We start from the raw sequence: 21,294 nt of genomic DNA, 5'->3' as shown, positions 1-21,294 counted from the left end.
AAGGGGACCGTAAAGATGACACGCTGGGGAGGGGCGGACACACAAACGTGTTCCCCAGGAGCCGGTCACCGCACAGGCCTGGGGCCTGCACTCCGCTGCCAGCTCCCTGGGTCCAGATCCTAGCTCCTCTGGGGACAACTCCGGGAACAAGGTTTTTCTGTCTGTGTTTGGATTTTCTCGTGGGCGAACTGGGCATAGTAACACCTCATGGGGTTTTCTTTTAAGGGTGAGTTAATGGAGGGTTTGGACCAGAAGTTGGCACATAATAGTTGCTCGTTACATTTTAATCGTGATTAGAGTCTCTCTGTTCTCATGGTAATGCACGTGAAGAGGCTAGGTTGTAAGCCTTCTGTTGGCCTCAGATTTCCAGATTTCTGGAAAGCAGGGGGAGGGGCAATCTGGAACAAGCAGCTGTTTTCACAGGAGAAATATGAGAGAAGGTTTTCAGCAGCGGCGCCCCCACACGTGGCCACAAATGTCACCGACACCATGGCCCCGGACTCAAAGCCTGAAAGTCACCGTTGACAGCTCCATTTCTCTCTTGGTGTCTGGGGACCTTGAAGTCAGTTCCCTTCTATCCACTAACATCCCTCCCGACTCTGAGAAGAAAATCAGCAAGAAGGTGTCCACCTTCTCCCCCCACTGCCCTGTGCTCCCAGGGCCGTAGACAGAGCCCAGTTCTGGGTAGAGCAGGTGGCTAGCTCTGCCGTCCTGACGTCAAGCCCCAGGAATCTTGACTAGTCATGGAGTATGTCTGGCTCAACAATGACGAAGTGTCCCTCAGGGTGGGGCCTGGCGATGGGAAAGACACACGGATAGGGTCTTTCTCTTCCCGGCTGCGGGGCCCCGGCCAAGTGACTCTTCTTCCTGGTCCCGTGTTTCCTCATAGGTAGAACAGGGGGCAGGCCCCTTCCTTTCTGGCTGTTCTGTCATAAATTCAATGTTAGTCTTTCTTAATAGAATTCTTCCTGTCACAAAAAGTCCATTTTGTTGTTCTTTAAAGTTTATTTATTTTATTTATTTGAAGTCATCTCTACCCCCAGGATGGGGCTTGAACTCACAACCTTGAGATCGAGTCACATAATCTATTGACCGAGCCAGGCAGGAGCCCCACAGAAAGTCTCTTTTAGTGGCCAGGAAAGAGCACTGAACGTGCCTGGGCTCGGATGCCATGGGTGTCCTGAGAAGGTGGGGCAGGCCTGTGTTCTAGTCGGGACCGAGCCTCGCTCCGACTCGGATCCCCCCTCCACTCACATCCTCATCCATCGCGAACAGTACGACCGTGGCTCTTGCCGTCGCCCCAGACTGCAGGCCCCATCCCTGGCCCACAGCGTCTCCCCCTGTGTCAGCCCCATGAAGCCAGGAGCAGGGTGAAGTCACCTTTGTCCACAGCAAGTGGCGCGCCAGGGGGCCCTGTTAATGTTAGGACCTTCTCTGGAGGGGACTGAGCTTCCGGTCCACCCAGCGATGACTTACCTTGATGTTTGACTGAATCATTGGCAACCACATGGGTATCAGCTGTATGGAGAAATACAGAAGTCGTGTTACTCACGTTCTCCATCCCCGCCCCCATGAGCTTCGGCTACCGCTCGGGACGGCTGGGCACACAGAACCCCTGTAACATCACTAAAGGGATGGAACCCGGCTGCGGAGTTATCCATTATCGGAAAAACATCTTCCTGAGGCCAACCCCTGCTGAGCTGGTGGCACTGGGAGGTTAATGAGTGCCCAGAACACACACTCCAGACTAAACGACTGATTGTCTCTTGAAAGCTACCACACGCGGGAAATGAAATGTGCATTTATTTAATTAAATCCTCACTTTCTTGAAATAGAATTCCCTCCACGGGGATCTCTAAAATTGAGTCCCCCGAGTAGGATGGCGACTCTCTTTGCCCGTAGTTGTTAAGAAAATCTCGCCGGGAAGTGGCTGAAATGCTTCAGTGATAGAAAAAGGCACGCCCCTAGGTAGCCTGGCTGTGATCTGGAAGGTGGGGCACAGCAAGAGGGGCTTGGGCCAGAGGTCTGAGCAGCGCGCAGGCGAGCAGAGGGTCCCCGGCAGAGAGCAAGGCACTCAAACTGCAGGCATGTGGGGGCCTCGCCCTTCTGCTGCCCCTCTGGCCCACCTGAGCCCCTCTGCTGTGCCCTTCCTCAAGGTCACGGGGTGTCCGGCCCAAGGGACAGACAGCTCGCCTCTCCTGCTCTGGTCTCTCAGCCATGGTTCAGCCTTCTGGACCATAAGGCCTCATAAACCCAAAAGTCCAGGACAGAATAGTGTTTCCCAGAGTGTGTCCCACAGCTCTCTAGTTTGGTGGTTTAAATAGGGGAAGGGGGCGCTGGTCCAGTAAGTTCGGAAACACTAGGTTCCTTATTATAGCACTGCTCAGATCTTTAACACACGAATGTGCATCATATCTCTTTGCTCTGCGTTCCTTCCAACCCTCTACTCCTATTCAACAGAGGAGTACAGTTGTCATGGGCTCAACTGTGCCCCCTCAAAATAGACACTGTAGTCCCTACCCACACTGCTTCAGAATGTGACCTTATTTGGAAGAGGGATCGATGCAGATGTAATGAGCTAAGATGAGGTCATTCTACAGTAGGGTAGGCCCCTCATCCAAGATGACTGATGCTCTTAGAAAAAGCAGATAATGTGGACACAGGCCTACCCGCAGGGAGAGCCCCATGCAAAGACGAAGGCAGAGGTCTACAAGCTAGAGAATGCCAAAGATTGCCAACCAACCCCCCGAAGTGAGGAGGGGAGGATAGAACAGATTCTCCCTCACAGCCCTCAGAAGCAACAACTCTGCTGACCCCTTAACCTTGGACTTCTGGCTTCTAGAACTGTGGGATGAGAAGTTTCTGTGTTTCAGCCACCTGGGCCGTGGTACTGTCCCAGCAGCCCCAGCCAAGAATACAAGGGCACACTCCAGGAAGCAAAGCCCACAGGTGGTGGTGTGTGGAGGGGGGTGGAGGTGGGAGGGATTCAGGTGATGCTGAAGTGTGAGGTTCTCAGGAGAGGGTCACAAGAAACAAGTTTAGAAAAGCAGAGGGGAGGCCCCTCACCATCCACCCATAATGACCTGGGATTGTTTCCAAATCCAAGGTAACTTCTGAAGAGGGGAGCCCCGTTCACTGCGAGCAGAACTGGGCTCCAGAAAGATCATCCCAGCAGCAATCTGCAGACCAGGGTGAGGAAGGGCGTGGAGAATGGAGGTCAGGGGTCTTGGGGACGCTGCCCTGATGGCCCAGGTAGGACCAGGGGGTCTTCGGAGAAGGCAAAGGGTAGTGCCTGCGGACACAAGCTGAGAGGGTCCGAGGACCGGTCTGCTCTTTGGAGCGAGGAAAAGGTCAGAGCAGAGGCTGAGGTTTCCATGCTGGGCAAACCGGAGGAGGTGGGCCATGAAGAAAATGAAAGAACTAGTGGGAGGCCTGCTGGGAAGGGGGACGGTGTACTGATGATCTCTCTGTTCACTAGTCATGGCCACAGGCTGCTGGGCTCATTTAACTCATCAACACACATACACACACACACACACACACATGCACGCATGCACGCACATGCACACACAACTTGGTGAAGTGAGAAATTACATTCCTCTCTCTGCTTTTGTTCCCAAGACTCAGTCTGGCTGCTGTTTTGCTTTGAGCATTCTGTTGAGATACACAACTTGCTAATTTGACTTCCACTGATGCTCATTCCTAAACACAGTGCTCATCTTGGAGCCAAGCAATACTTTATCTCTAGCATGAATACCGTGTTTGGAATAGCGCATGGTGTAATTGGACTAAAACTCAAAATAGCAGAAAATAAAAAAAAAAATTTTTTTTTAATCAGAAAATGACATTTTTCTCCCTGCCTCCTCCAACCACCAACCCTTACAACAAACTGTGGGATTACAAAGGTCAGTGAAAGATAAGGCTACACTCTCTGGCCATTAGCAGGACTGGCTCATGTAAACATTCTGATTGGGAAAAAATAAACTAGTCTAACCACTTCCTCTCCAATGTCTATACAGCAAAAAAAAAAACAAAAACAAAAAACAACTCTAAGGGTCCTAATGTCTACAAACTTCTGCTGACTTTTGACCTATTGAATAAGGAGCAGGCCCCTATGCCTCTTGGTATTTAGGAAAGACCCAAACTAACCTCCTGTTAAGATCCTGAGGGACCAAGCAGGTTAAGAGCCAGGAAGCACTGAGTACTCTGACCCTGGGTGGACACATTTCCCAGAACTATTCTTGGGGCTAAAGGCCTGTTTGAGGCAATCAAAGCGGAATAGTGACATTCGTTTTAGAAGAGTTTTTGCTATTAGCCCATTTATGAAACATGTGACCATATCATTCTAATATATATCTGTAAAGGACCTTCAGGTTTGTGACTTATGAATCCATGACTGAAGTCTTCAAGTTAAATCTCATAATTATTGATAGCATTATATAATCCAACAGTCATCCTATTTCAGGAATGCTAATTTGACTTATTGAATGACATTCATTTCAGTTCCCTTTTGCTAGTGGCTCCTACAAAAGCTGTCAGTAAGAATTAGCTGTAATTTATTCTGGGTTCTGTAATGTTATAATAAAGTTGGTTGGGTTTTTTTTTTTTCCCTCTCCAGAAATGATATCCAGAAAACTGAAGGACATTAAAAAAAATTTTTGTTTTTCACCAAAATAAAAGTGATACCTTTCCTCTTATCTTGATTTATGCTCAGGATAAAGACTTTCTGCTCAGTAAGATTATATTCATCTCACTCCATGCTTGTTCCAGTCCTCAAAACTAAAATTAAGTGTGAAATTTTCTCTTTCAGCAAAGATGGAGTAACAAAGACCAGATTTACCCTCCTACCTGGAACAACTAAAATTTCAAATAGAGTATATGAAATAATGGCTTTCAGACCCTGGGCATCAGCAGGGCAGCACAGCAATCCCCAAGGGAGAGGAAACAAGGTAAGCCCTGCAATTATCCTAGCTCACTGCCCAGAAAGCTTGCAGGACCTGGACAGAGCCTGACTGTCTTCCTGAGTTGAGGAAATGGATCTGGGAGCCCAGGGAGGCTGAAGTGTGTAGTTTGTCAGGCAGAGTACTGGAGAGGAGAGAGCTGCACAGAAAGAGAAAAAGAGAGACCACGAGAGAGAACTCTGAAGATCCATAAAGGGTCCCCCTTGAGTCGTCAGCTACATCCTGACCAGTGCACACATGTGAGAAAACTACCCGAGGCTGAAGAAAAAACAACCCAAAAAGATTAGAGTGGTGATCACACAGTGCCTGCAATAGTTTGTGTTCCCACAAACTAGTTAGAGTGGACAATTCTTTTTTTTTTTAATTTAAATTCTTTAACTAACAGAATATTAAGTAGAATACTCAGAAGGCTATTACCTTAGTAGTGAAGAAACATTAGCTCTAGACAAAATGCAGCTCTGATCACCTGACAAGGCTTAAAAGCAAATCTCAAAAGGAAAAAACTACTCTAAATAATTTAACTATATCACAGAATACAGCTCAAAAAATATTTCTAGGGATACGAAAATATCCAGCACCCAAGAAAGTCAAATTCAAAATGTCAAGAATGTAATAAAAAATTACCAGGCATGAAAAGAAGCAAGAAATGGTGACCTATAATGAGAATAAAAATCAATCTATTGGAGGGGTACCTGGGTGGCTCAGTTGGTTAAGCATCCAACTCTCAATTTCGGCTCAGGTCATGATCTCAGGGTTATCAGATCAAGCCCCACATTGGGCTCCGCACTGGACATGGAGCCTACTTAAGATCTCTCTCTTCCTCTCCCTCTGCCAATCCTCCCCCCACAAAAAAAAAAGAAAAAGAAAAAAAATCAATCAATTGGAAAAGACCCCAAAATGATACAGATAACAGAATTAGTACAGAAGGACATTAGTACAGTTATTATAACTATATTCAATATGGTCAATAAGGTAAAGGAAATACTTAGTATGTCAAGTAGAGGCATAGAAAGAAATACTTGAAGAAACAATAGTTGATACTTTTCCAAATATAAAGAAAACTATGAGTCTACAGATCCAAGAAGCTCAACAAACCCAAGCCATAAGAAACATGATGAAGGGGCACCTGGGTGGCTCAGTCATTAAGCGTCTGCCTTCGGCTCAGGTCATGATCCCAGGGTCCTGGGATCGAGCCCCGCATCGGGCTCCCTGCTCCGCGGGAAGCCTACTTCTCCCTCTCCCATTCCCCCTGCTTGTATTCCCTCTCTCGCTGTGTCTCTCTCTGTCAAATAAATAAATAAAACCTTAAAAAAAAAAAGAAGAAGAAGAAACATGATGAAAACTACACCAAGGTGTTTCATCATCAAATTGCTTAATAATGGTAAAGAGAAAAATCTTAGAAGAAGCCAAAAAAAAAAAAGAAAAAAAGGACATACTACATACAAAAGAAAAAAATTAGAATAATAGAGATTTCTTGCTGGAAACAATGAAAGCAAGAAGACTGTAGAGGAGCAACATCTCTAAAGCACTGAAGTAAAAATCAAACCTTTGAATCTAGAATTCAATGCCCAGGGAAAATATCTTCCAAAAACCAAGGCAAAGTGCATACTTTCTCATGTACAAAAGCAAAGGAATCAATCACCAGCAGACCTGTGTAAGAAATAATAAAGGAAGTCCTTTGGGCAGAAGAAAGAAGTTTAGATCTATAAAAGGAGTGAAAAACACTGAAAATGGCAACTATAAATATGGCAATAATAGGAAATATAAATAAATACTGAAAAAGTGTTAAGTCTCTTTAAGAGATAATTGACTGCTTAAAGCAAAAATAATAAGAACGTGTGGCTTGGTTTATAACATATGTGGAAGTAAAATGGATGAGAGTAAGAGCACAAAGCCAAGGCTGAAAATGCACATATATACACAAAGTGGTATATTACTTGAAGGCAGACAGTGATAAGTTAAAAATGTATACCATAAACTCCAAATCAGCCACACACACACACACAAAAAAACACAACTAAAACATACAGCTAATAAAATAACTATAGAACACACTTCTACTTCTAAATAACTCATGGGAAAAGAAGAAACTAAAAGGGAAGTTAGTAAATATTTTGAATTGAATGGAAATGAGAATATCTGGAAGAATGCAGCTAAAGGAAGAAATTTAGAGCACTAAACACTGATAATAGTACAGAAGTTTCTCAAAATAACACACTTAGCTTCCTCTTCCTTAGAAGAGGAAATTATAGCCAAAATTTAATCCTTAAAAACTCAGTCCAACAGAAGGCAAATGAAAAAAAAAAAAAAAAGAACAAGAGACAAAGAACAGATGGGAAATATACACAACAAATTGCCAGATGATAGATTTAGACCCAACAATGGCACAAAACACATTAAATGAAGATGGTTTAAAGACTCCCAATTAAAAGGAAGGGACTGTCAGACTGGATTTAAAAGAAATGCAACACCTACCTACATGCTGCCTATAAGAAATATACTGTAAACATAAAGACACAAATAAGTTAAAAACAAAAGGACAGAAAAAGATATACCATCCTAACACTAGTCAAAGGAAAACCGGACTGCCTTTATTAATATCAAAGTTTTGTTCACAGCAGAGAAAATTACCGAGGATGAAGACAGCCCCTGAAGAATTCATTTCATCAAGAAGACCTAATAATCTTAAACACTTACGCACCTAATAACGGAGATTCACAATACATGACGCAAAAACTGGTAAACCTGAAAAGATGAATAAATAAATCCACAAGAGATTTTCAGATACCCCTTTCAATAGAGATATTTCAATACCCCTTTCTCAATAACTGCTAGAATAAGTAGACAGAAGGAAGGACATGGAAGACTTGGACAACACTATCAATAAGCTCGAGCAAAGCAGAGTAGGAAACTACACCTAACAAAGCAGAAGACACATTCTTTCCAGTGCACGCAGGGCATTTACCAATATAGACTATGTTCTGGGCCAAAAAATAAGTCTCAATAAATTTAAAATGATTGAAATTATATACGGTGTGGTCTCTGACCACAAATAGGAACTAAAAACCCATAACTAGAAAATCCCCAAATATTTGGAAACTAAGTAATATATTTCTAAATGACCAAAAAATGAGTCCAAAAAGAAAGCAAAAAAGTTAGAAAGTATTCTGAACTGGATGTAAATGAGAACACAACATATCGCACTGTGGGATACCACTAAACCAGTACTTAGAGGGAAATTTATAATAGATGAGAGTGAGTTAAAGCTAAAGTAATCAGAAGAAAGAATATAATAAACAGAAATCAATGAGACAAAACACAGAAAATCAATGAAAACAACTCAAAAGCTGGTTATTGTTGTTTTTAAATAAAAAACTCACTAAAATTGATATGCCTCTATACAGAGTGACCAGAAAAAAAAAGTCACAAATCACCAATGTCAGGAACTAAAGAGGTGGCATAACTACTGATCCTACAGCTATTAAAAGTATATTATGAACATCTTCATGCCAATAAAATTGACTACTTTAAAAAAAAATTTTTTTTTTTATTAGACAGAGAGAGAGTACAAGCAGGGGGAGCAGCAGAGGGAGAAGGAGAAGCAGGCTCCCCACTGAGCAGGGAGCCCAATGCGGGGTTCGATCCCAGGACTCCAGGATCATGACCTGAGCCGAAGGCAGACGCTTAACTGTGTGAGCCACCCAGGCACCCTAAAATTGACTACTTTGATGAAATGGACGAATTCTTTGAAAGATATACACTACCTCAAAGATCACTCAAGAATAAGCAGAAAACCTGAACAGCCCTATATCTATTAAAGAAATTGAATCTGTAAATTTAAAACCCTTCTGCAAAGAAAATTTTAAGCCCAGGCACTTCTACTGGTGAATTCTATCAAATATTTAAGGGAAAAATAACACCAAATCTATACAAACTTTTTCAAGAAACAGAAAAGGAAGGTATACTTCCCAAATCATTCTATGAGGTCATCATTACCCCGATACCAAAACCAAAAATATTTATCACAAGAAAAGAAAATTACAGTCCAACATCCCTCATGAACATCAAAACAAAAAATTATTTAAAATGTTAGCAAATAGAATTCAGCAAGATATAAAAAGGATAGATAATACACATCACAACCAAGTATGGTTTGTCCCAGGAATACAAGCTTGGCTTAACATGCAAAAATCAATCCATAAAATTTACCTTGTTAACAGCCAAGATAGAATAGTCAAATAACCATCTCAATAAATGTAAGAAAAGTATCTGAAAAGTCCTACATTTACTCCTGACAAAAATTCATAGCCAACCATGAATAAAAGGGAACCTTGCTCAGTTTGACAAAGAGTACCTATGAAAAACTGTCAGCTAACATTTAATGAGGAAAGACAGATGCTTTCTTCCTAAGATCAGGAACAAGGCAAGGTTTCGCACTCTAACAACTTTTATTCAACTTGTACTAGAGGATCTAGCCCGAGCAATGTGACAAGACAAAGAAATAAAAGGTTTAAAGACTGGAAAGGAAGAAACCGAACTGCCTTTATTTGCACATGACACAACTGTTTATACAGAAAAGCTGATGAAATAAAAAAAAAAAGCTACTAGCACTAATAAATGAGTTTAACAGCTAGCAGGGTAAAAGATTAATATAAAATCAGTTGTATTTCTAAATACTAGCAACGAACAATTAGAAATTTAGATATAAAAAAACCATACCACTTATAATACCCTAAAACTATGATATGCATAGGGATGAATTTGACAAAAATATGCTAGTCCTATATATGGAAAACTACAAAATACTGCTGGAAAAAAGTTAACAAAAGCATTTAAAACATAGATATACTGCGTTCATGGATTGGAAGACTCAATATTGTTAAGATCTCAATTCTCCTTGGATTAGGCAAAGATTTTTCAAAATACAACATTAAAGCATGATCCATAAAAGAAAAATTTGATAAATGGTACTTCATCAAAAATTAAGACCTTCTGCTCTTCACAAGACACTGTTAAGATAATGAAAAGACAACTGAAGAGAAAATCTTTGCAAATCCCATCTCTGATAAGGGACTTATGCCTTAAAATTCAATTATTAGAAAAAATCCATCCCAATTAAAAAAATGGGCAAATAATTTTAACAGACACTTCACCAAGCAGATACATAGATGGCAAATAAGCACATGAAAAGATGTTTAATGTCACCTGTCAACAGGGACATGCAATTTAAAACCATGATGAGATACCAAGGCACAATTTGTAGGGTGACTAAAATGAAAGACTGACTATACGAAGTGTTGACAAAGATGTGTAGCAACCGAAATGCTCACACACTGCTGCTGTGCCGTAACAGGGCACAATCACTTTGGAAAACAGTTTGTCAATTTCTTGAACAGTTATACACACATCATATGGCCTGGCCAGTCTGCTCCTCGTTGTACATCCAAGATACATGAAAGCATGTATCTACATAAACACTTGTACACGATTATTCATAGCAGCTTTATCTGTAATAGCCCCAAAATGAAAACAGCCCAGATGTCCATTAACCAATGAATGGATAAACAAAACGTGATATAGCTACACAATGGAATACTAGCCAGAAAGAAAAAGAAATGATCTACTGATACATGCAACCAAATGGATTAATCTCAATAGAATTTTGAATGAGAGAAGGCAGGAAAAAAGCTTAAGTATTATATAAATCCATTTTTATAAAATTCTAGAAAATGCAAACTAGCAAGTAGCGACAGAAAACAGACCAGCAGTTGCCTGGGGATGGGGAGGTAGGACACAGGAGTGGTGGCAAAAAGAGACTACAAAGGATATGGGAAAACTTTAGGGGTGTGAGGGATGTGTTCATTATCTTGATTATGGTGATGTTTTCACGGGTATAATATATGTGAAGACTTATCAAATTGTACATTTTAAATATGTATAGTTTACTGTATCTAAATTATACTTTAATAAAGCTATAAAAAATAAAATCATGTATGGTCATCCAAGTGTCAGTCATACAGTTTCTCTCATAGTGTTGACTTTTGCTGTCGACTATCAAGCTCTATCTATCCCATTTGAACCAGCTACCTTGCAGTGTGCTGATGACAGTCAAGTTTTCCCTGAAAATGGGTTGCTTTTCTTCAGCATCATGTGAATTAAACTGACAAGTGAATTTTATCGAAGAATAGGGTCAACCAAGGAGTGAAACAGCAAGTTATTAAGGTCCCAGACTGATGCGCTCTGTGTGGTGGGGGTTGGTGATGGTGGCGGAGACAACAGAATATACATGTGACAGGTAAATAGCAGGTGGAACAGATAGAGGAAGGGCAAAGAATAGTGAGATGAAGAGGTGGAAGGATAGGAAGGAAAGGAAGAAGAGGGGAATTGGATAGTGAGTGAGAAACCAAGTTCTTTTTTAATTTTTTATCATGTTAGTATGTCTCTGATGTCCTTGGGCAGATGACAAATACTTAAATTACTTTCATACACTAAACAGTGATTTAGAATAGTAATATTAGAAACGAAATTAATTTACCTTAGAGAAAAATACTAGCTACCAAGTTCAACAATGAAAGACTATTTTCCTTGGTTTTCTGGGTATCTTGCAAGATGAGACACCACCAACCAATTTATATAAGGTCTTTTCAGACCTTAATATTTTCATTACTTGTCTTAACATGCAATAATCATGGTCCAACATCTCTAACCCAGCTAGAGTTGATCCCAGTGGTCGAGCAAGAACAAAAATAACATGATAACCATTTGGGGAAGGGTGGTTACATGAGCTGAACCCTCCAACCCCCAACTCTGAAAGTCATAATCAAATCAGTTTTATTTTCCTCTTCAAAGACACATTCAAAGTAAATCCACATTTGTTTTTAGCAGCAAGAAACGGTCTATAAAAATCATAAGATTTTCCTACCTTGACAAAAATTGTTGAATTGCATTCTTGCAATGCCTCCATTAAACTAATCACATGGAGACACACCATTTCTACCATCTGAAACAACAAATATGAAAATCAATTCCACTCCCAGTGATCCAGAAACCTTGAAAGCTAGTCTACAACCACAGAGGACTCCCATCCTGCGCCCATGAAGCTTTCGGCACAATGACTGAAGGGGACCACAAGGAGTGGTGTTTATTCACCTCCAGAACTTCAACTAGAAACTGACTTTAAAAAGCTCTAGAGGTTTTATAATTGTCATGGCCTCCTTATCTGACTCAGGGCTGCCAATGGAATTTGGGGATTGATCTCACTGATCTGCACTGCATGTGATTCATACCAGAGGATACATGCCTTCTCCTCCCCTCCTTCCAACTACAGAACTTGGCCTTGGGTCCTTTTCTCCATCTTGACCCTTTCTCCCCAGTTTCTTCACCTGAAGTGGCTATTTAACTTATTACACACCGGTCTTTGTGGTTTTGTTCCTATAGAACAAGGTAGCCATATTGATGACAGTTCAAAAATACAATGCAGTGGACACCCTTCCTCAGAAATTCCTAAGGCTGGATTTTGAACACTCCAAGGGGATTTTACCGGACTGGCATATAGAGTTTAACAAATTTTTCAGGATAAAATTAATTCAAACTCATTCGTAGCATTTTTTGTACAAAATTCATTTGTAACATTCATTTCTAACATCTGTATATTAAAGAGATTTGGAGGAGAGGTATAATGACATTAGAAGGACACCAGATCTCTATTTAAGGTCCCAGTTTTATTGTCTGTAAAGTAACAGAACAGAATGCTTGATCTCTAAGTTCTTCTTCAGTCTCAGACTCTATGATCCGAGAAATGTTTATCTCAGAACTGTTTGTGCACCCTAAAATTGTCACATAAATTTCCTATAAATTGAACTAAAATACCTCTCTCCATACAGAATTGCTTTATAACATCTGTTTCGCTAAAGACAAGGAAGTGCTTCACTGAAGGAAATGTATAATCCCCTTTCCAATTACAGCTGAGAGAAAATGTTTCTTAGACTAGTATCAATCAATCAAAAGTCATTTCTGGAATGCCTTTTGTGGACAGTGCATTGTTGGGTTTCTGGACACACTGGAACCATCATTAGGATGTTCTTCCAGATCCCCTGCCCCTCACAGATGAGAATTCGGCTGATAAAGCCCCCATAACTGAGATACTAATTACTGCTTGCCCAGCTGAGAATCCTCCTCCAAAATAGCAAACTGAACCAAAGGACTTCCTTGTCCATTCCTTCCATCTACCCTCCGATCTTAACTTCATAGAACTAATCCAAGCTTGTTCAATGAAGTGGGCTCATGCTAACAATACCCCAGATATTTTCCAATGAGGTTCCGAGCAACCCCTCTCTTGGTGGGCCATCAGAGTTAAAACTGAACTGGATTTGAAGACTGGGGGGCTTAGGTCCTCCTAGGACAACTCAAAAAGGGGAGGCTCTTTTAGGTTTTGAGCCCTGAGTGGAATGAACATGTGTGGTTGGTCTGCTCTTAAATACCACAAAAGGATGACCCAATGGGCTAGGGTTTTTCCAAATTGCCTTGGAATCCAAAAATAATACGAATCTCCTTCTGACTTTATAGCACGAAAACAGCCCCTTCGAGGTCGACGTTTCACAGAAATTTTCTTTGGCACTCAGCAGAGTGAACAAAAGTTGTTTTTACTAGATTTACTCGTTTGCTTTGTCTCTCCAGCAAAATTATTATGCAAGCAGAATATCAGGTTTATAACAAAGAAATCCACCCATCCATTGATCTAATATTACAACTGAGATCCTTAAAGAACAGGGAATGCAAGGACTGGGTACAGATCACGCCTTTTCATCCGAGAGGGAAACTTATTCGTGGACTCACCACTTTGTTATGGGCCATCAGCTGAAGGATGCTGGGTGTGACCCTGCTCCAAAACTCTAGTGCGGTCAGTATCGCCGTGAAGCTGAATTCATTCTGACTTTGGACGTTTGTTGCTACGGCACTTTGTTCGCAATACACGGTCCAGAGCTGAGCAAAGATAAACGCGTGGAAGAGAGAGCACATGTGCAGCACGGAGGTCTGAAAAGGAGGAGACAGGAGCCGTTACCTCTCCATGGGATGCAGTGCTCCCCGGGGCCTGCCCTGCACAGCCTCGGCCTCCTGCGGAGCATGGCCCAAGCACAGTGACCGCCAGTGATCTGAGCCTGTTACAAACTTGTGATCCACCACCTTAAGACAATCTGCTTTGGGGCGCTTGGGGGGCTCAGTCGGTGAAGCGTCTGCCTTCGGCTCAGGTCATGATCCCAGGGTCCTGGGATCGAGCCCCGCATCGGGCTCCCTGCTCAGCGGGGAGCCTGCTTCTCCCTCTCCCTCTGCCCCTGCTGCTTCCCCTGCTTGTGCTCTATCAAATAAATAAAATCTTTAAAAAAAAAAAAAGATTTTTTTCTCTTTTTGCTTGGTCAGTGGGAGTGCACAGAGAGAACTGAGCATCTTTTCAAAGAGAAGGCACCTCGGTTTGCAGAACACATCTACCCACCCCCTTGCCCATTAATGACATTGACATTCTCCTGTCTAAACTAGATTGGGAAGAATAACCACTCTACCATCTTCAGGGGTTTCCTCGTCTGTAACATGGGGATAACAGGACTCTCGTTCCTCAAAGAGCCGTAGTTAGGAGGAGTAAGGTGGTGCACCTGATCCCAGGGCCCAGCACTTACATGACGTGACCTCTAGTAGGAAAAAGGGCAGCATCAAAGACAGTAGTCCTCCCAGGGGTAAGCACGGACCGACTGAGCACCTACAACTTCCCAGACGCCGGGCTAAAGACTTTTCAAAGATCACTTCCATAATTCTCAAACCATCCCTTCATCTATTTTACCCACGAAAAACTGGAGCTCAGAGAGGCTAAGTAACTTTCTCGAGGTCACAAATTACAAAGTACCGCCGTTAGGAATCAAACACAGATCTGGCTCGAAATACTAGGAACTGACTGCCCGATTCTTTCTGTAAACATCACTCGGGCCATTTGGATGGTGCTCTATTTTATCACAGCATCGGCTTGCCCTGGCCGAGATCCCAGAGGCTCCCAAACCCACCGTGACTTTCCAGAACTCGCCTAAGCTTGCGAAGGGCCCCTGGCTTCTCTTAGCTGATTAGTACCAGTGTGTCTGGTTTGCCTACACTTGCTCATGACTGATACCTGCCTTGGGCTCACTTTATTCCCTTAAGCACATCATCTCTCTCTACAGTTTACAAAGTTCCCCTGTGTAGGTGATTCCGGCATGCACTCTAGTGAGTTCCCCATTGGCCTTCTTGTTTTCATTTTGTATCTTTATATATCTATCTCTAGAGATGTGAGTTGAAAAGATAGTGCATGAGAAATCAGAGCATGAATTTGCCTGCAATTCATATTTGGTTCCAACAACTGATCATAGGATTTTTATTATGTTGCTAGCCTCTTATTTCTCTTCATTACTTTGAGACAGAAATGCCTAGGAAGCTAACTCTTGCTTGCCTCCATAATTTATCTTCATAAAAGGAAACCAAAAGACAATTTAAGGAGGAAGCAAAGATAGTGCGGGAATTTAAACCACTTTAAATAAAGCATTAGCACAAAGTTGCTCTCCTAACATCCACAGGAGGGCCACTGATAAGATGCATTCTCTTCTCAGAAGAAACATAATTGGCTGATAAGAGTTTCCATTAGCAATTTCGATGCCTATGGTCTCAAGCTTGCAGAAATCACTTACCTTTGATTGCTCTGGAAATCCAATCAGGATAACAATAAGATGGTCTGCGATATGAGAGCCTGCATCCAGAGGTATGGGCAGGCACGGAGAGGAGGCATTTGGACACACTGCATTATGAGTGAGGGAGCCCAGGAGTAGCCAGGACAACAGACGGATGCGGGAGACACACTCAATGAATTCTTTCGGTCTAGCAGGTAGAAGGAAGTGTTAAAGGCGATTTTATGATTGCTGTTTTGTTGGGCGCTCACCAAATGCTTATTGATGGAGGGCATTAAAAGTGTGGTTTTATAGGCAATTACATACAATAAAACACCAAGGTGACAGAGTGCCAACAAAATGATGTATCTGTTTTTCTGGTTTCCTGCTCTGATCCCAGACCTTAGCTGCTTGAGAAAAGAGCAGCTTCTGGGGACATGGAATTAAAAATCATTCTTCCGGGGCGCCTGGGTGGCTCAGTCGTTAAGCGTCTGCCTTTAGCTCAGGTCATGATCCCAAGATCCTGGGATCGAGCCCCGCATCGGGCTCCCTGCTCTGCGGGAAGCCTGCTTCTCCCTCTCCCACTCCCCCTGCTGTGTTCCTGCTCTCGCAATCTCTCTCTGTCAAATAAATAAATAAAATCTTAAAAAAAAAAAAAATCATTCTTCCACCAACCTGGCTGCCTTTCCGACTAGCTTCTTTTTCTAAACTCTTTCTTCCCATTGGAAGGTTTGACATCCCTACTAGAGGGGAAGGAATCGAGGCAGACACCTAACACACAGCCACCCATTTTCCTGCCTTCCTGGTCATTTCCTTCCGCTGCCCTCCTGCCCTCCTTACCCCGACTGCCCATCTTCCCTCCAGCCAGGAAGCTGACTGTGCAAAATGGCAGCCACAAACCAGCCCACGCGCCCCTCTCCCTCCTGTGTCTCCTTGCGCTCCATCTCCTCTCCGCTATGGATTTTGTTCTAGCTGTAATCCAACATGCTCTTGGAAGGCAGATGCTATGTAAAGTGCTCAATAAATACCTATCGATTTATTTAACCAGTTCGAATTAAGAGTTAAAACTGCACTCCTAAGCTCCAAGTTTTCATCATCCATCAGGATATGGCTGAGGTTCTTGTTTGAGGGCAAGTTCCTTTTACTGGCAGCGTATCAGGAAGTGCTCGTGTTCAAAAATGCTGCCAGGTCAGCAAGTATGGAGATGAGGCTCGGTTCCCATCTTCCCAACCAATCACATCCTACTCCCGTAAAGCTTCGATGCATCCGTTAGCCCAGGCCACAGTACTAATAAGGGCCTTACCCTTGTTGCATTGCAGAAGGGGGATGATAGAGCCAAGGCAGATAGCGAATCACAGCTTTGTTATCTCTGTGGTTGCCCCGTGAGATTTCCATGGCTGCAATCTGAGCCAGCCCAACTTTGAGATGTCCACCAAAGGTATCTTCATGCAGAGGCTGGGAACATGTCTTCATGTGGCTCTGCAAAAGCAAATGGTGTTTCATGACTTTGGCAGAGTACCTGGAAATCTTCCAGGCCACTTGTTAAAAAGATCAGGTTGTCATTCCCTTACCTTCTAAACCACCACTCCCCAAGCATACAACCCATTTAAACTTCTTCAATGGCTTCCCATTTTTCTTAGGATAAAGGGGGGGAAAATTCCTTAGCATGGACTAAAAAGCCTAGGATGATCTAGCTACTGCAGACCTCTGCATCTTATCCCTTCATCCCAGCTACACTGGCTCCCTCCCATTCCTGGCCTTTGCTCATGCTGGTCTCTCTGCCCAAAATACTGTCCCTGCCTCTCTTCACCCAATTAACTGCTATTCATTGTTCAGATTTTAGCTCAAATGTCCGTTCCTCCAGGAAGCCTTCCTTGACTTCCCTGGCTAGGTCATATCATCCTATGGGAAGTTCCTATACCACTGTTTTACCCTCTTTCATAGCAGTTGTGAAAGTCACACTTTTACTTTATCTTGTATGAAATTTTCATTAAAATTGGCCCCCACTACCAGACTATAAATTAAACGAACACGGCTACTGTGTCTTTTTGCTCATTGTCGCATCCCTGCTTGCCCAGAACAATGCCAGGCATCTGACAGGTGCTCAATACATATTTGTTGAATTAATGTAGAAAAACTCCTTTTCACAGTGTGACTTAGTGGAAAGACCACTGAACTAGAAATTGAGACCTAGGTCCCAGCCCCAGTTTTGCCCTAATTAGTCACATGGCCTTAGTCAAGCTTTTTGCCCTTTCTGATCTGCCTCCTGATTAATCTATGTCAAATCGGAGGGTTGAATTATATCTCTAGTCCCCAACCTTTTGATCATCATGGATCCTTCTTATTGTTTTTCTCTGTATTTTGAAAATGGCTATAAAACTAACTAAAATGTTTAGGGAACAATGTTTCCTCTTATTTACACTTGATATCAAAGTCATTTGGGTGTGGACAGCCCAGACTCAGTGGTCAGTGACCAGTGCGTGGTCAAGCACCAGGGGAGTCTGCTTAGGAATGCCTGGGTTCAGATACCATGAGAAGTCAGCAGTTTAAATTCTGGTTCTACTTTCCACCTAGCATTTGCAAATCCATCCCTATCCCAAGAAACACTTGGATCATCTGAGCAGAGTCTGGAAACGGTTGGGCGATGGAGGAACCACATGTAGCTGATGACCTTCTGGTATGACTAGATCCTGTTGATCAAGAAGGAATCATTTACTGCGAGCTTGCAATCTGGCTGCTCCTTGGACTGTGTTTGGATCCCCTTCTGCCCTCTGTCCAGGGCCTTCCCCAAATCTCTGAGACTATCAATCTTTTAGCTCCCTAGTTGACTCATGGTGGGGAAGTTGACTTGTATCAGCCATTCACCCGACCCTGCAAAGCAATCAGTCAGGAACCTTGACAACTTCACTGGGATTCTGTCCATATGCAAATCAGATTTTGTTCTATCCCTTGTCTTTATTTCCTTGAAGAAGAGAGCTTTGATGCAGATAACCATGAAAGGCTTATGTTTGCATAATGTGTTACGGTTCACAAAAGTCTCTTCACACGCACAACACCACGCCAAACCTCGTAACCATTGGCAAAGGTAGATGTTAGGCTTGTCTTGCAAAGGAGGGAACGGAGGCTCAAGGTAGTTAAGTGACACTACACGGCGTAGTGAAAAGAGAATGACCGGGAGCCACTGGAGTCTTGGGTCAACCCTGACTCCACCGCTTAGCAGCAGGACCACCTTGAGCAAATTACTGTATCACCCCGGGCCTCAGTCTCTACATCTGTAAAATGGGGACCACGCTTTACCAGGGGCATCGTGAGAACTGAATCAATGGCAAAATGAAAGCTGTGCACATCACTCCTCCCATGGAAACAGCCTTTCCGTTCTCTTTTGCCTCTTTGCACAGCCTGAAAACCCAGTGCTTCAGACCCCCAAGAGTCTGGGTTTGGTAGGACCGCGGCTGCCGGAGGAAGCCTCTTACCTTGAGTTTGGTGAGCGTGTGCATGTCGGCCATGAAGTCCAGCACCTCACTGATATACTGCCGCACACACTCCATCGCGGCAGTCCCACACTGAAACACAAGGACAACGCTGGGGGCGCCTTCACCGTGGCCCTGACTGCAGTCACTGTCTTGTTCTGGCTTCACGTTGTTTACTAACGAGCTGTTTCAGTTTCTGGAGCTCTGACTCACTCCGTTACTCTCCAGAGTCTGTGACTGTCTGCCCACAGTTTAGACAAAAACTGATAAAAGGCTGGTGGCGAGGCGCTAAGACAGCCCAGGCGAGACAGGAGTTAACCTGCTTTTTCTCCACTGGGGGATCGAACTGGGTTTTGTGTGCTTGTTTTTACACTGGCCTGGATACACAGATTTAGCCTTTGTAAAAGCCATTAGGATCAGAGTCCTTATGACATGAATCAACCCTGAAACTACACTAACCCTTATCACTCTGAGGAGTCTTAGATACGCACCAAATACATGCCACCTAATTCTGACACCAGAAGCTCGAACCTTTTCCCATCAAAAAACGAAAAGGATAGAAACCGACTTCATGTGTGCTGAAAGAGTCCAAGATTCTTATATTCAAGTCACTTGCGATTTAATGCCTTATGCACAGTAGGCGTGCAATGAAAGAGATAAACGTATGCTTTATGCTTGCTGTGTTCTTGCTAGGGATAAAAGAGAGAGAGAGGTGAAATGATCCTCTTCCCCCCGCACCAGCAGCCTGTTTGGGAAGTTTTCAAGGGAAAAAAAGCACACTTGTGTCCCCCATTATTAAATGGCATAAACCTGCCCAGGGCGATGCAGTGAATTTAGGATTATAAGCAAAGAAAAGGCAAATGAACAGACAAGCTGCTCCACGAAAGCTCTGTGAGTGAGCCCACACATCGGGCCGGGTACAATGTGGATCCAAAGCAGGCCGTCTTTGAAGCCGTCTGAATACTACGCGAAGGCCTTTCTTGGCTTTCTTTTGGAAAATCTGGAACATCAGAGACTTAACTAGCTCCCCCAGTGGCGCTCATTTTCCCATATGCATGTAAATTTGCACAGCCCTGAACTAGCTCACCTTCTATCTCTTCTAGAATGTTACGCCTGTCAGTTCCTCTGACACAATAACAAACAGTAAAATAAGGTCATTGGCAAGCGCTGTCAGAGTGTTTTCCCAGCATCTCATATGTTCTACGGTTTTCTTCTTTTAATTTAAATCAAGGGAAGGAATTATAAAAGGTTATTGTGTTCCTGCTTTTGGAATATTAATCCTTCAGTGCAAGAAAGGATTTCCCCCCGATTTATTCCATTTTCTCTGACCTTTCACATGTCATGCAAATAGGAGTATATACTCTGTTCTTTAATTTCTTGAAAAGGATTTGTTTCTTTCATAGGCAATATTTTATACCATTTCAACAAGGTAAATGTCAAAGAAAATAATTACAAGGAGCGTTATGCAATATTTGTCTTCTCAACTTTGAATTTCAAAAAATGAGAGCGAAGAATTTACTAATATCCAGTTACTTTTGCTCCAGAGACAGCACCTACATCTAATAAAAGCTTTAAAATACAGGATCATCTTAGCCATCTACACTTATAAAACAAAGCATATCATTTCCAATCCCCCCCACCCACCTTTTTTTTTTTTAATTACTTTGCAAAATGTAAGCATAACCTTAGGTGTGTTGTTTTTTTTAAAAAGTGAAAAACATAACGAGTCAGGTTCTACTTGTTTCAGAAGGCCCATATTTATTTCAATAGGGAAACTGATAATAAGGTACTGAAAAAGCAGCCGAAACTCAAAAACATGAATGAAAGTGAATCATACCCAACTCTTCCTTGAAACTCGTATCTCATTGCAAAGTTATGTTTCTTAGATTACAAAAGTAACACATGTTCAATGTGGAAAACTTGGGAAATAGAAATTAACAAAAAGGAGAAGAATCACACAGTCCTAATTCCTGTCCTCCACTTGTGAGATGGTCACTATGAATATTTCCTTCCGTTATTTTGAACACATACAACATACACATATACATATAATTTTCATAAGGCTGGGATCATTTTTTCTAGCCTGCTTTTAAGTTAAATCCATCATAAGCATTTTCCAATTAATTATTCTTTGAAAACGTGATTTGGTAGCCACATAATAGCCTATTTTATAGAGGCACCTTA

General features: G+C 42.6%; 1 protein-coding gene across 2 annotated transcripts in view; it reads right to left on the bottom strand.

Moving 5' to 3' along the window:
- Positions 1-21,294, bottom strand: part of UNC79 (unc-79 homolog, NALCN channel complex subunit) — a 192,848-nt gene that overhangs the window by 972 nt on the left and 170,582 nt on the right. For both annotated transcript variants that reach the window (XM_045901444.3, XM_045901445.3), the window contains 6 exons: positions 19,114-19,203; positions 16,944-17,119; positions 15,665-15,851; positions 13,797-13,994; positions 11,884-11,961; positions 1,477-1,518 (listed from right to left, as the gene is read on the bottom strand). In XM_045901444.3, the coding sequence (XP_045757400.2) occupies positions 1,477-1,518; positions 11,884-11,961; positions 13,797-13,994; positions 15,665-15,851; positions 16,944-17,119; positions 19,114-19,203 (771 nt within the window). The remainder of the gene's footprint in view (positions 1-1,476; positions 1,519-11,883; positions 11,962-13,796; positions 13,995-15,664; positions 15,852-16,943; positions 17,120-19,113; positions 19,204-21,294) is intronic.

The sequence above is a fragment of the Mirounga angustirostris genome, unplaced genomic scaffold (assembly GCF_029215605.1).
Source record: "Mirounga angustirostris isolate CCGP_5_RB_7025 unplaced genomic scaffold, mMirAng1.0.hap1 SCAF_9, whole genome shotgun sequence".
Classification (NCBI taxonomy): domain Eukaryota; kingdom Metazoa; phylum Chordata; class Mammalia; order Carnivora; family Phocidae; genus Mirounga; species Mirounga angustirostris.
Note: the sequence above shows the minus strand (reverse complement) of the source record. Positions and strands in the feature narration are given on the sequence as shown.